The 16,176-nt window shown below is 43.5% G+C and overlaps 1 protein-coding gene across 1 annotated transcript in view; it reads left to right on the forward strand.

The window, feature by feature from the left end:
- NHLRC2 (NHL repeat containing 2) overlaps positions 1-16,176 on the forward strand; it is a 927,811-nt gene that overhangs the window by 761,028 nt on the left and 150,607 nt on the right. Inside the window, exon 9 of the mRNA XM_078643860.1 lies at positions 1,405-1,611. Within this exon, the coding sequence (XP_078499986.1) occupies positions 1,405-1,611 (207 nt within the window). The remainder of the gene's footprint in view (positions 1-1,404; positions 1,612-16,176) is intronic.

Below are 16,176 nucleotides of genomic sequence, written 5' to 3' on the forward strand. Positions count from 1 at the left end.
CAATGTCGCCTGTGACATTCTGTTCTCACACATGCCTGTTCCTGTTCACTTGCAAGTTGAAATGCATTTTGGGATTGCATATATAAGTTATCTGTGTTACCTGACTGCCCTTTTCTGAGTTGATTCACTTGGCTCTGCTTCACCAGCCATCGAAATGAGGGGCTTGGCTTGCACACCTGATTGTCTGTGAGACTGCTGCAAGAATGTTAATCTAGAGACTTCCATCCTGGACAAGCGAAAGTAAAAGACCCGTAACACGTGTTCACCATTATGCGTATCTTCTCTACATCCTCCTAAATTACCTATCTTTCTTGAGATGAAAAGTTCTTATTGGACATGAAGGTTTTTGAACTACATTAATAGAGCTGGAGATGGCTTCGAGGTGTTGTGTTTGTGAGAGAATTGTGATGTGATGCGGGCCTTTCTTTGGTACGTTCCCATATAAAATCAAAAGGCTAAAACAGAAGAGGAAATAGTTTATAGTTTACTGGAATCCTAGACTGACGTGCTTGCAAGCAGCAAAATTTAATGTTGTTTTGGAGTGTTACACATAAGAAATCTTACTTCTGCAGTTACCTCTTAATATTTCTTTTAATTTGTGTCTAGTTCCTCCTATTGGCAGTGCAGGGTTGTTTTCTTTCAATTAACAGTTTAGAAGCAATCTCATTATCCCTCATTAGATATGTGGTGTACCTAAGATAGCTTGTGTCACATAATTACACACCCATGAGCCTTCACTCTACCTCAGTCATTTTAAATTCTCACGAAATACTATGTGATTATAAAGGTACTGCTGCATATCATCTAAGTATATCCCAGGCAAGTATAGTTTCAGATATCTTATATTTCATTAAGCAGAGATTGAATGTGTGTAGACAAGATCACCCTAGAAAAGCATTTGGTTAAACAATAGAACTCTTGGATTACAGGAGCGATGAATGTTAATTCCATTTGGACAAACAGTTTTTCCTCACGTTGTTGGGCGGTCATTGTAATGATCCAAATGCTGTAGTTGCTCTAATAAAGGTACTTTAGATTTAAGTCTGAGTCGGATGTAGAATTAAGAGCTCAGAAAGTGCTGCAGATGCTGTGGCCATACCAGTGCGAGTCATGGAATAGCAATGTATGGGAAAATAAAAATATGTACATTCCTTGGAAGAAGCAGCAGACTAATTTTAGGGCTTGTAACATATACGTCTATGCCATAACAGTCCATTAGCACGTGATTAGGAATGCCTTCATGTCTTAGATCTTTGAGTTGATGTAATGGGCTGATAAGATGACATTTTCTTGGAATTGATTCCCTGGCGTTCTAAGATAACAAGTTCTTTCTTTACCCATAATGTGATCTGTACTGTTTTTGGAGTTTGATAATGTATTTGTTTTTGTTTTTTTGGAATACAGATTAAGGTGGTTGATCCCAAGACCAAGAGCTGCACTGTGTTGGCGGGCACTGGCACGGCAGACAATGTTGTTTCAAGTTTTACTCAATCAACGTTTAATGAACCTGGTGGCCTGTGTGTTGGAGATAATGGCGGTGTGCTTTATGTGGCAGATACAAATAACCATCAGATCAAAGTGCTGGACCTGGAAACCAAAACAGTCTCAGTAGTAAGTACACACTCCAGTGCTGCTTGGCAAACTTAGCTGGAGAGATCTGCCATCAAGTAAAAACATATATAATTTATCCTCATGAGAAGAGTATGATATGCCGTATATTACTATTGTTGAGTCTGGCGAGTCTGCCCTACCTCTCCCTCAATAATGGTAATAAATAGCATATTATACTCTGCACATCTGCACGTATGGTTTATGACTTGACCTTTTTGTAGATGTATTTTTTTAACAAATGGATTTAATCAAAATCTGCATGCAAATTTGTGCAGCAAGATAAAATCACACTCAAGCGGTATCATGACTAGTAAGAGAGTTGCTTCTGTGCCTTAAGAAATTCAAATGTGCAATCTCTGTTGGCAGTAAAAAGTGCTTTTCCAATGTCAAATTCGCTGTACTGTGATAATAAACTGCAATCTGACCTTTGCGGGGGCCATTCCTTAAATTCTTTGAAATGTCACCTAACATGAATCGGCTGATGTCAGATTGTGATACATTTTGTTGTACCTTTGTAAACCTATCTGACAGCATTATACAGATAGACACTTGTAAACTCTAGAATTTACTGTGTTATTTTTTATAGAATATTTTCGAATAATGGTTATTCAAATCTAATGCGTGTAATCTCAAAATGGCATATCAAATCGTGCATTAAAATCGAGCAGTTTTGACATCCAACAAGCGAGAAGGAACTGTATGTTCTGCAACATTTGCATAGGTGGAAATAAGCTTCTGTAGTTGCAATGTTATTTTAAAATGTACGACAATAATCAGTGTCAGGCTTACAGATGCCATTAACGCACATCCTGTGTGGGCAAATGTAAATGTACAGGAATTTATATAGCGCAAATCACCGAGCGGTTTCTAAGCGCTTGCTTAGGGAACCCGTCCTGGTATTCCCCTGTGAGATAACCCCGGCAGGGTATCCGCAAGGTGAAAGCCAGGCATCCCGCCGCGAGGGGCCGTTGTGGAGATTAAGCAAGCTATTGCCCAGAGTCGCAGAGTGTGAACCCGTGAATCGAGTAGGCACCGGAGCGAGAATTGTCGAGTCCATGGACATTTTAGGACTCAAGACCCCGCCGAGCCGGGAATTGAACCCTGGTCCCGGGCTGACCTCTGCTTCCAGGTCTGCCTCCTCTAACCAGTGAGCCACACTTCTCCGCAGTCCCTTCCTCAGAGACCAAGGCTGAAGGAATTCCTGGTGTCCTTTTTCTGGTCCAAGTAGAACTTCCTGGTCAGTTTCATATTTAAGTTATGAAGCGTGCCTTTTAGAGCCCTGTGACAGAGATAAGGTAGGGAGAAAGATCTTTTGGTTTACATGGGAATCCAGGAGTACTTTGGGAATGAAGAAGAGACGGCTCATCATTCATCCTCTGTTTGAAGCTGAGATGAGAGGGCGCTGGGATTATTCAACAAGGCAAGAACAAGAAAAATCTTAATGTGCTCGGAATCCACCCAGAGTTTGGGAAACTAGTGATAGAGACTGGAGAAAGAGTGCCTGATAGCTATATTGACAAAGAGTTCCTGCAATTACTCTGGTGGGTGTCTGGAGGCCAAGTGACAAAGTGTTTAGTGATCATTCACATTCAGTGAATGAAAGCAAGAGCCAGGTTTAACTGTATTTTTATTTTTTACATTTCCATGCATTTGACAGACATCCAACAGTGCATTAACGGAATGTCCAGGTCAGTGCTTTACTTTGATAAAAGAAAAGTACTTTAATCCACACACTTAAAATGTAATATTCCACGCTCAAAGTAGGCACGGTTCTCATACTGGTGCTTGGGCTAACTCGCCTTGTATTCTACTCCCAACTCACTCCTTTCTCGGGTGTTCCCTCTCATTGGGATTTCTAGGTAGGTCTCCCCTGGTGTTGAGTGTCTCTCATGGAAATATGAAGGCTTTTGTGCATATTACCAATAGGTTTAGTTCTTAGGGTTCAGCGCCTTTATCAATTCTCATGTTGTACAGTCACACCACAGTGCTGGCTGCAGAGTCTGATACGAACATCAACAGGGGCCCGCAGCATGTGTCTTGATTCCCTCCTGCTTCTTGGAGCAATGTACCAGCTAGAGGCTCGACCCACGATTCAGGGAGGAGCACAGGAGGACTTTCCTGCAGGTAGGCGTTGACTCTGGTGAACAAAGAACCCTCTTGTGGATCAATGATGAGTTTGCGGTCAGCAGGCCACCATGATCGGAGATCACAGCAGAGAGAAGACAGCCACCCCTGGGGTCACGGGTGCAGCAGCAAAGTACTCTTAAGGTGCATTCTTTTGAATTGCGGCAGCGTAGTCTACCTCTGCACAAAGATCAGTATGATGGTGCGCTCTCTCTTCTGCACTAAACATCTTCCTGGCGACATACTCTGCCTTGGCACAAAACGGCTTGACAGCTGAATATATTGCCTTGGGCAAATCTATGTGCTGAATGAGGTTTTTTACAGCAGGATAGCCCGCTGCAGGGATACCCACAACAGAGGGACAACGTAGTGTGACCCAACAGTCCCACTGACAGTGATCAGGAAAGAGAAAAGAGGCTGCCCTCAGCTAATGGACCTGCACACCCTTAACAACAGAAACTGCAAACCCTCTCTACACCATCCACCTAATGGCATTGCTCATGAAGATTAGTCAGCAGCTCCTTTGAGCATAAGGAGCTGATTAATTTTCTAGAATAGCCATGCCACCTCTTTCCCCACCTCAGTGTCCAGCTTCTGGAATGTTGACAATACAATTACTCAGTCTTGGAAAACAACCTTGCCTCCATCTTGCTCACAGGAACAAACCAAGGGCTGCCAAAATCGAATCCACAGTCCTCTAATTGTCTTGTTCACTCATACATACACTACATACGCCACACAGGCTGCATAATCACATAACTTACACTAGTGGTGCTGGCACTAGGATCTGGGTTAGTGCACAAAAGCAGAACTTTACAAGAGTGGGCTAGTAGGCCTCCACCCCAGTGACACAGATAATATATCCTCGTCACAACAACAAGTTCACAATACACGGATGCTGCAACCGCTATTCGACAGTAGCCCTTTGTTTGTAAAATGAGGGCATGCTTCATGCTCCCCTACAGGTCACAGGACAGATCCAGTGCATAGTGAGGGTGTGTATTATAAACCTTGAGCTACAAAGATCTATAACTGGTGAATTTCTGTGGTGATTTTAAAACGTTACATTGATGCTAAACATTTCTCCTAATGATAGCGTTAACTTTAACCTTTGGTTTTCTCAGTAAATTTTCAGAGCAGCCAACCCACCCATAGACCGCCAACTCCCTAGCAGGGAGCAAACCCCATGCTGAGTATGGCCTTTCGTTGTGCGTGGTGTAGGGTTGGCCTTAGGCAGCCAGGCGAGCATGGCCTTTGTTCATGTGAGGTATGGGGTGTAAGGCCTGATTTGCAGCCAGGCCCTGCGTCCAACTCCCCGCAGGCAGCCAGCCCCATTATGGCATGCACCTTGTCCATGTGCAGAAGGGGGTTAGCCTCAGGGCTGGGCCTGCCGCCAAGTCCGGTGGCCAACTGCTCAGCAAGTTGCAAACCCCATGTAGCACACAGCCTTTGGTGTGTTGCGTGGTGTAGGTTTGGCTTTTGTCCCCGGGTGCCCACCGGGGAGGTCCTCAAGCCTTAATTTTCCCTGGGAACCCCATCAACTAGGGCTAAATTCCAATAAAAAGGGGAGGGAGGCCACATTGCCAACCTTCCTAAGTCTTAGAATGTCCTGAGGTTCCTATCTCCTGGGCCCAAATACAATTGTACAGGGGAGGGGAGCATGCAGCACCTCTCCCTGGGCCTTCTTGGGTGTCGGGGACACCATCCCCGGGGCCAAATTCTAAGGGGAGGGGGTGGCATACATCCCGGAGCCTTAATAGGCCCTAGGGACCCATCTCCTGGGAATAAGTACAATAAAAGAGGGGAGGGGGGCACTCAGCCCCCTTCCTTAAAACGAATTAGGCCAGGGGACCCATCTCTGGGGGCCATATATAGTAAAAAAGGGGAGGGGGGCCACACAATCCCCCTCCACAAGCTTATTTTGGCCCCGGGGACCCAACCCTCCGGGGTATTTGTAAAGTATAGTTGAGTACCCTGATGCCCATCTGGGGCACCAACTAACCACCACTTTGGGGGCTGCAGGTGAGTCCCCGCAGTCCCAACCAGCTGCCCGCATGGTTTTTGGGAGACAACATTTCTCCCACCCGAAGGGAGTAGCTATCTATGAATGCTCCCTTTGTGCAGATGCAATATGTATCCTGTTTCCAGAAAAGGAGTCTGCTCCCAGCCGGCGGGACCATGCTTAAATCTCCTGCCGGCTGGGCGCAGACTTGCCTTCCTGGCCCGCACTACTGAAGACAGGGAATCCTCTGCAAATTTGTAGCATAATAAAAAAAAAAATTGGCCCCACCACCAGAGCTAGGGTGTCCTACCATGTCCCCATGTCTTTTTTTTTTTTGCATTTTTGTATGACTGAGTCGTAGTTCCTAAGATGACTGCCACCAGTTCCTGGTCGATGCGGTAGCAACCAATCAGATCTCAGGTTGAGTTCTGACAGATCCACGGAGGCTTCACATCCCTCGATATACAATTTTGTTTAGTATTAACTGCTCAAAAACCACTGAACGGATTTGCACCAAATAACAAAAAACACTTTTTGTGGACCAAGATCTAGCATTCTGCCAAATCGATGTAAATCCATTCATCGGTTTGGGCTGTAGCTTTGTCTAAATTTGCTATGGATAAATGATCGAGGAAAACGTGTTTTGGGACCCCCCTTCTATGTCAGCTCCCGCTTGACGGATCACCCAAAAAGTTTTATGCAAAAACTAGTCAAAAATTAGCACTTTTTTGGAAAGTTTCATGGAGATTTGTCAAACAGTGCCAACGTTATTTGCAATGCAAAAAAAGCACATTCCTAACAATAGCTACCCAAAATAACGAAAATCAAAAGGTCTTGGCTAACAGGAGACCTAAAAGCCAGGATGCCAAATACTTGGAATATGGCATTTAGTGCAGCGGAGCAGGCCTGTACACACTGCAGGGGGACTTTGCCTCTGCCCTCCCAAGAAGTGGGCAGAAGCAAAACATAAATGACTCAGAAGTAGACCACTGGATGAAGAAGGCTTGCTGAAAGCGAATTTAAATAGGTATATTTCATATATAATTTCTTTACCACAATTGAAAGGTTTTTGCTAGCGTAAGACTTAAAAATGTGGTCCTGAATATAATGTTTTATTAACAATGTTGTAGTTTCTTTTAGTCTCTGTTTGTTAGGCAGGTCCAACAAAAGAAAATTCCCTTGACCAACTGATTTCACAATGTTGGAATATAATAATCAACCTTCCATCAACGTATTAAATACTATATTTCAATAGTTTAAAAAGAAAACACTTTATTACACAATGATTTATCCTTCACATTCCATTGTACACATGTTAACATTGCTCTAAAATTAACAAAGCTATCACATTACTTAAAAACATATACAATACATATAAATCACAGGGAGATTAATGACCAACAAATTATAATTATGACCAGCATAATCAAGACAACACGTAGCGTAAGACCCTATCCTTGTCGTATACAAATGCACATCGGGTTGGACTCAAGAACACGTCAATCAATACATTGCCTTCATCAGTATTTAATCTTTTCTGTGTCTGTCCTTCTATTGTGCTAAAAAATGGCGTCAACACGTTTCAATGGTTTCATATAAATTGTTCCATCTTTATCAAGACATAGATTTGTTGTCTTTAATTATAAAAACAGTTGCTGTATTTCTTCTCTCCTAAACAGAACAAATTACATTATCAGTGACTGAAATGTATATATGCTCAATTCTTTAATATATACTATGAACTTTTACAGTACATTTATCTAAGGTTTATATATTCCTAAAAAGGACTATGATAAACTGCTTTGGGCCCTTCATGTTCATAATCAAACCGGAATTCCCTCAGTGTTACTCTAATGGTGGGTCCATAAACAGGTCAAATTACATTGTCAATGACCAGAGTGTATACATGATCAATTCTTTTACATATATTATAAGCTCATAGTGTCCTTTTCTATGATATTTGTACATTCCTATGATAGACGAGAATGGACTACTATGCCCCCTCCATGTCAAGGATCCAACCAGGTTCCCCTCAATGTTACTCTGATGATGGACCCTCCTTCCCTTCTATTCCTTCTATTCCTAAAGGGAAGGAGGGTCCATCATCAGAGTAACATTGAGGGGAACCTATTGCAATATAGTATTTAATACGTTGATGGAAGGTTGATTATTATATTGCAACATGGTGAAATCAGTTGGTCAAGGGAATTTTCTTTTGTTGGTTATAAGTAACTCATTTCCGTTGCCGATGCTAAGGGGTCCCTCTCTACTTTTTTAGTGTTAGGCAGGTTCCCCATTTTTCCTGACACAAGTGAAATTTTCATACTTTTCAACACTTTTACTTGACTCAATCATTGGGGCATATGTTTACTTTATACCTAATTCAATTCAGATAAAGGTAGACGGGCCTGTTGGGTCTGTAAATTATACGTACAAAATTAGTGGTAAAGGGCTGAGAACGCTGAGATGGATCTATCCCTAGAAGGGCAGCAAACAAGATCCCAATGCAAGTCCAGCACCTGATGATGATTGTGCATGTTCAGAAATGACACAGTAGGACAATTTAATTAACTAAAGGTCTAAATGGGTTTAATATTCAGAGAGGAAGCTGATTGTGCTTTCGTGTATACTTATGAAAACCATTTAATTATCTTCCTTGCCGTTTGTTTATTTTTTTTAACGTTAAGGCAAACAAAACTTAAATGGATACAATCTATATTTTTGTTATAGATATGGACTAGTTGCTTTGTAGAGATATGTGAACATTTTCAGTTAGAAAAAAACACATACGTTTTTTCACAATGTAGAACACGGGCGGGTGTGCAATTTTTCAGAAAAATGCTGCACGAGTTCATAAAGGACGTTTATTATACCTATTTTAGCATATCTGGAGCCCTTCTAATACATAATTCCAAAGTTATTAAAACTTTTAAATAACTTTAGAATATTTTATAATACTGGGGCTGCTTATTTAAAAGTTTTATAGCTGTTTAGGAGTTTTAGAAGGCTGTTGTTCTTTGTTTCCAGGTAAAACATTATTTTAATAACTTTGAAAAGAGTTCAGCTAGTTTGAGGAAAAATAAGCTATGAGTTAGTTTTTTCTTACATTCACAACACATAATAGAGGCTGCACCTGCTGCCCCTCCTCCTCTAGGTGTTTCTAGTACCTTATATGTGCTTGAGCCCCAGATTTAGATGATAATCGCCTCACTGTTTATACCTTTATTAGGATTCTTTAACATTATCTCACCGACCGGTTGGGAGTTGTCTCCCTCCAATCCACTGACCCTTCCGGTACCAGCAGAAGTTAAGTGGAGCATAGAGAAGGGCAGTCAATGGCATCAGCCACACATCACTCTTGTTAGGAGTCAGTGAGGCACAGAACTCACAAACAGGGTGGCACAGTGCGCAGCTGTATGGGGTGGTAGATGTAGTTTGCACATTGTCGCTCCTGGCCTTGCAGCTTATTAGTGCTGTAAGTAGTAGGTGTTACTTTTCACTTGTACTCTGGTACTACAATCCAAACAACTTTATTCGATCTAATTAGTAAACAGAGATCATAAAAGTATACACATACAAAATAATCTTTCTTTAATAAAGAGAATTAATAAAATCAGCATTTTAAAAGACCCGTAGCACTGTTGTACTCAATTTAATGTGATCTAAGAAGGATCATTTTGATGGAATTACACCTGCTGCCTACCCACAGATTTTTGCCGCAGGCTAACTTACTGCGTTGGCTGTTCCCTCTGCCTTTATGTTTCCAATGACACTTATAAGGAGGTTCTCTTAGGTAAGGCAACAGCGAAAAGAATCTGTCTAAATCACGAGAACAATAGGCTTTGATTTTGGCAAAATGTACTCTACCTTTTCACCCTACAGACTTAAAGGGTGCCAAATGTACCCAGGTAGCAGTACATTTATGTCAAGGTTACTGTGTCTTACTAACCACCATTTAAGTGTCCCATCAGTATCCTTTTGTTAAGCAAGTTATTATTTCTAAAGTGCAATCCTGCTTGTAGTGTGTGATGTTTTGCAAAAGGCACTTCATTATGCTTGCATCCTCATTTAGTGCAGGGGTTACATGATATAGCGTTGATTATGCTATTTTATTCTGTTGCCTTCTGTTGGAATGGCTTTGTCAAACTGTCAGCACTGAAGCATTTTTAGGACTTGTAACTTTTGTGTTCCTTGACAAATGGCCCCTTTTTCATTTGCCTCGTGATTACTATTTCGGTAGAAAATATTCCTCCGCAAAAACCTTAAAATGTGAACAAATATCCCCATCTTCGAGAGAGCTGTTGCAGCCATGGCAACGGAAGACAGTAAGAGAACATAAACAATTTCAATGAGCAGCTTCTTGCAAAAAAATCCATAAACTATATATTATTTTTTGAACAGGGATTTTACTCAAGAAGGGGGGTGGCGACCTGGAGGAACCGATGTGAGATTGTTTGATTAGAGTCTGTTTCACCAATTAGGTCAGCTTCTGCCATTTTAGTTATTTTTTGCACTCTTGGGGTTTTAGGTATAAAGCACTTGAGTTCTCAAGATCTCTCTAACACTATTTCTGGTGTATTTTTCAACCAGAACAAAAACCCTCGCTTTTAAATACACAAACTAATTCCCGCCTGCGAACATTCACTCGCCTCAGTTCTAACCTCTTCTGAGTGCAAAAAAACATGTGTAACGTTAATCTGAAGAAAGCTGGATAGAGGGCATAATCGGGTGGAGTAGAGGCTCTTATCTGATATTTTATAGTCTTTATCCACAGAAATCCTGGAGGTTTGTCTGGTAAACAGGACTGCATGGTTCAGTTACCAGGGCTTTAACCTTTTCCGTGCTGATGACGGAACCGCTCCGTCATCAGCCGCGCTGGCGCTGTGCTGATGACGGAGCGGTTCCGTCATGGCCCCCCCGACGCGCCTGCGCGGCGCATATTTCGCGCCTGCGCGGCGCAGATTTCGCGCCTGCGCGGCGCTTTCTATTAAGCGGGCGGGGCCATGACGGAACCGCTCCGTCATGAGCACAGCTCAACCGCGGCTGGTGACGGAGCGGTTCCGTCACCAGCATGGGCGCGCCGCGTGGCCCCGCCCCCTTAGCGCTGCGGCGGAATAGCCGCCGCAGCGAAGGTGTTAATGAGGAGCGTGTGATTGTGTTCGGATTTCAAGGAGGTGCTTAGGGAATTCCACAGCCTATATAGCCTTGCACTCTTAGTGGTCTGCATATGTGTTTTACCCCGTTGAACAATTGTTGCTGAATCCAGTGAGCAGCTGACAAGAGAAGATCTCTAACTCTGCGGTGTACATTGAAGCTATGTTTTTGATATAGTTTGGGCCCTTTCCACAGTAAGCTTTGTGGACGGTGCAGAAAATCTCAAATGAGATCCAGCCCTCAATTGGTAGCCAATGCAGGGCTTTCAATGAAAGCTTGTTGTTGTCATGCTTTTGAGGTTAATCCACGTTCTGGCTGCCTGGTTTTATATCCTCGTATTGACTGACCATTTTGGGGATACCTTGGTGGATCATGATGCAGTAATCACGGGAGAATGACCAGGGCTCGAGTTTGTTACACCTGGTGTCGTCAGCGCCGGACTGGGAACCCAGAGCAGCCCTGGCAATTTTGACGGACCAGCCTCCATGATGCTTTTGTTACTGGGGGCGGATATAGCAGCACTGCTGTAAAGACCAGCCCTCAATGACAAAAAACGACACCCTCTGCTGCAAAATCGGCCACCAACCTTCCAGCCTCCTGAGGAAACGCCTGAGCCAGTACGGCCCTGGGTGTTGTTTGCAGTAGAGGGAGCATTTTACAGAGTTGTTGGAGTTGGAGATTGGTCCTTTTCCTCACTGCACAGGCTTATGGAATAAACAACATTTCAGACTTAGTGATTTCTCCCAGGTTCCTGGTCACCTGTGCAGTGATGGAAAGCGGCTGACCAGAGACCTGGAAGTCAATTGAAGGGTTTTGAACATGCTAATTGTCACCCTATACCATAGTTTCAGTCTTAGTTCCATTCATGCATTACAAGCTGTCCATCCATTTAAGGACGTGATCAAAGTACAAAGTGATATTAGTGATTTTGAATTATTGTGTGGATGAATATTAATTTGTCCAATACATAATATATTTGGAAGTTAACTTGGTATTGCTTGAGAAGGTGTGCAGTTACATACATATAAATATATATATATATATATATATATGTATATATATATATATATATATATATATATATATATATATATGTGTGTGTATATATATATATATATTTTGAACAGAGGGCAAGAAAGGGATGAACCCTTCCGAATATCACATACTATCAGTCGAGTGGAAGATTCAGTGGTTTTGACTGTAGAGAGGAACTGTTGGGCAAGGATTTGGCTGTTCTCACTCTAACGGTCTAGTTTGTTAACCTACTCAACAAACTTGTGTCATCAACAGTGTCACATGCAGCTGGCAGTTGAAGGAGTAAAAGGGCAGGTTTGTTTTTTTCGTCCCTTGTGAGCAGTAGTACCTCCATTGTGTCAGCTAAGTGTGTCTTGGTGCCTCTTGTCGGTCGAAATTCAAATTAGTGGTTTTGTAGGACGTGGCGTAGTTCCGTGGGCTCTTGGATCCTCGCCTCCTTTTTTCAGGACTTTGCTAACAAAAAAGAAGTTATATGCTCCCTCTAGTTAGCCAGGATCTTAGTGTCGACACAAGGTTTCTTGATCAGTAGGGTGATAATAGCATGCTTTAGAAGGTTAGGTATGACTCCTGATAGCATGTAAGCATTTGACACATTTCTAGTATCCAGTGCAGTGGTAGGAAGGAGTGGTTTAAGGCATACTTCAGAGCATGGGTCTGTATGTATGTTGGATGCTTTATTTTGTGTGTATGTGAGTTGAATGCTTCATGTAGAGTTTGATGGAGCAGGATAACCACCTTAAATCAGTAGTGTTCTCACCTCACTAAACTGGCGGGTTCCCTTAACACTGAAGGGTTCCATTGCTCTGTTTAGTCTGAGAATGCACAAGGTTTACAATAGTGGAGCCTTCACTTGTTGTGCTAATGTAAAGCTCTTACCCAGTCACCCTTTTACCAAATGGCCACAACGTAACAATGACGGTTTTCCAATGCTGTTGAGAATGGGGTGACCATTACTCCTTTTTTTTTGCGGGGGGGGGGACTTTTTTATTGCATAAGACAGTAAAGAGAATCACAGTGATGTTAAGCAGCATATATCATAAAAACAAAGCATAGATATTGAATGACAAATCTGTCCAGCCGGCTGCCCCCGACAATTCACAGGACAGCAACATGATCTAAGCATCTCTGACCCCAAGAATTTTGATTGGTGTCCGCAATGCGAACACAGAGCTCTCCCCGATATTCATTCAATTTCCCCTACACTTAAGACCATTTTTATGGACAACCTCAACTTTCATACACCACCCTTTTACGCCTGCATACATCAGTCCATGTCTCAGTTTCAATTGCCCAATTGTGGTGGTAGTGCAGCATCTCACATCCTGGCAATATTGCATTTAGCCACCATCAACCCCAGTGTGAACCAGTGAACCAGAGGCGTTCCATACAGAGGAGGGCAGTTTCATCACAGATATTCAGGAGGCACCACTTCGCTGTTGATGCCATATCACACCCACAGACACTGTTAAGACAGTCAATAACAGATGTCCAATAACTTTGAAGTATCGGGCAACTCCATATCATATGAAAAATGTTCCTTCCTGGCCACACTTCTTAGGACAGAGCAATGAATCTGTCTTTCCCATTTTAACCAGTGTCGACCCTGCTTAATAACATCTATGCAAGATCTTGAGCAGCACCAGGCGTAATCTGTTTCTTATAGCTACTTCCCTGGGGGATACCAGGACCTCGGGCCACTCTTCATCCTCCAAGCCTCCCAGATATTGGTCCCAGTTTTCACACAAATGGGTCAATGTGTCAGGGGAATTGTATAACAATTTATGATAGGTACACCCGGTTACTTTTCTGGGCATGTATTCAGGGGTGGCTTCAACTCAGGAGTGGAGGAGCATTGTGTCGCCTGCTGCGAGCGCAGCAGAGCGCAGCAGGTAAACACAAATAAATAAAATGGAATGTCAATGCAATTTTATTTATTTGCCACCACACTGGCTTGTGCTGTGTACAGCGCGAGAGTGGGGGCAGGGCTGAATCCTGCAAATGCAGCATGAAAGCACTGGTCTACAGTACGCGTGTCGGAGTGGCTAGCCTTCTTACAACAGCCAGCCTGACATGGGCACTGTAGACCCAGCATTCCAAAGTCTGCAAAATAGCATAGGCCACCAGCCTCAAAATGAGTGCTTGGTGAGTGTGCTCCCCCAATCCTGTAGCTGCTTTCACAGCATTAGAGCAGCTACAGGACTGAGTTGCTTTCCACAAGCAAAAAGGAAGTTCTTTCTTTTCCTGCTTGTGAAAACCTAAGAGAAGTGCCGCACCGGTCGTGCTCTGGAAATAATGGTGAGTCGAGCGCCTTGGTGACTCACCATTTTTTATTTATGGTAGTCGTCACTGCATGTATCCAGCAACCTGTCTTTAAGTGGGTAGGACGCCCAAAGTTCTTCACCCCTGGGGAGCACTTTCTGTAAGGCGTGTTGGATTTCTAAGCATCGGAAGATCTCCGTAGGGGCTTTGTAGTTCTACGAATGGAAGCTCCTTGCCTTGCCTCCACAAGTCACCCACTCTAGACAGGCAAGTGAGATTCCATTTATCAAAGCCCTCTTGTAAGGCCAAATTGCCCACCCGTGCGGTATCCCATAGAGGTGTATCACACGTGATCCTTTCAAGCCACCCCAGAGTGTTCAGTGCAATGTGCCAGAGGGTAAGTGTGACCGTTTTGGGGCTGGGAGGGGTAAAGTACATGTTCTCCTGTAGATGGCTCTGAGATAACCCCCAGTTCCCATTTTTCTCCTGTCCATCCTATAGAGTGGCCAGTCGTCCGGGAGATAAGCCCAATGATTAACACCTATGAGTTGCGATGCCCAATAATATTTTTGGAGATCTGTGAGTGCAAGTCCCCCATCTTACCAACTCCTGGTCACTTTCTGGATTGCTATTTGAGGGTGGCCCCATCCCAAAGGACTGTGCTGGTTGCTCCCTCAATTGGATGGAAATAGGACTGTGGGACTGGAAAGGGCGTGGTTTGGATGACATACAAGAAACAGGGAAGAGCCTTTATTTCAAATAGAGCAGCTTTCCCCAGTAGTGAGAGGGGCAAGGCCCTCCTGTGTTGAACGTTCCTTCGCAAGCTTGAAAGTGATGGCACAAGGTTCTGTGCAAAAAAAGCGTCTAGGTCCCTGGTGATGTATGTCCCAAGATAGCGTAAAACCTCTGTGACCACTCAAGCAGCACAGTCGTCGAGTAAGTGTGGTACGGGTCGATGAAGGACATAAATCAAAGACCAATTAATGGTATAGCTATGCCCGCATATTGGCAAAAAAGTTTGAATATGTTATTCACTCTATCAAGAGTGGAGGACAGGTCAGTGATATAGAGCAGGAGGTTGTTTGCATAAACGGAAATTCTATCCTCCCAGTCTGCAGTCCACCGCAGCCCTGTAATCAAGGGATCGTCTTAAATCCAGGCCGCGAGTAACTCCAGGACCATGGCAAATATCAAAGTAGAAAGTGGGCATCCCTGAATAGTGCCTCGAGGAAGGTGAAACAATGCAAACATGCCCCCATTCACCACAACCAGGGTGAGAGGGTCAGAATATAAGAGCCGGATCCAGGAGATAAAGCGGGGGGCCAAACCCCAGTTTTTCCAGAACCGCAACATAAAGGGCCATTCCACTGTGTCAAATGCCATCTATGCATCATGAAACAAAACTAGTGCATCTACACGGATTGTCGTCACTCGGTCAGGACTCCATGCAGCCGGCGGAGGTTATATGCAGTGTTATTCCCCGGCATGAAGCCATTCTGAACTGGGTGGATCAGTGAACATATCATCTTAATTAATTGGGTGGCTAATAGTTCAGCCAAAATCTTCACTTCCGCGTTCAATAGTGAAATAGGCGTATAGGAGGAATGCTGCTCCGGTGGTTTGCCCTCCTACAACTATGGTGGCTAACCTCTGATTTGTGGGTAATATTCTGGCATTGCGGCTCTCCAGGAACATCCACAGGAGATAAAAGGTGATTTTTGTGGCTGTTAACTGATAGATTTTTATAGGGAGGCCATTAGAACCCACAGCCTTACCTGATGTCACGTACCAAATCGCTTGCGTCACTTCACTGTCTGTCAACTCCTGCTCTAGAAATTCTTTTTCAGGCTTCAAGAGTTCAGGCAGACTGAAATCAGCTAGTAACTCTCGAGAGACTACAGCTGTGGCGGTAAGCGTAAGGGTTTATAGGCGGATATAGTTATCTGCAAAGGCATCAGCCACACCCTGTTTGCCATTTACACGCTCATCCC

The sequence above is a fragment of the Lissotriton helveticus genome, chromosome 5_1 (genome assembly GCF_964261635.1).
Source record: "Lissotriton helveticus chromosome 5_1, aLisHel1.1, whole genome shotgun sequence".
In the NCBI taxonomy this organism is placed as follows: Eukaryota; Metazoa; Chordata; class Amphibia; order Caudata; family Salamandridae; genus Lissotriton; species Lissotriton helveticus.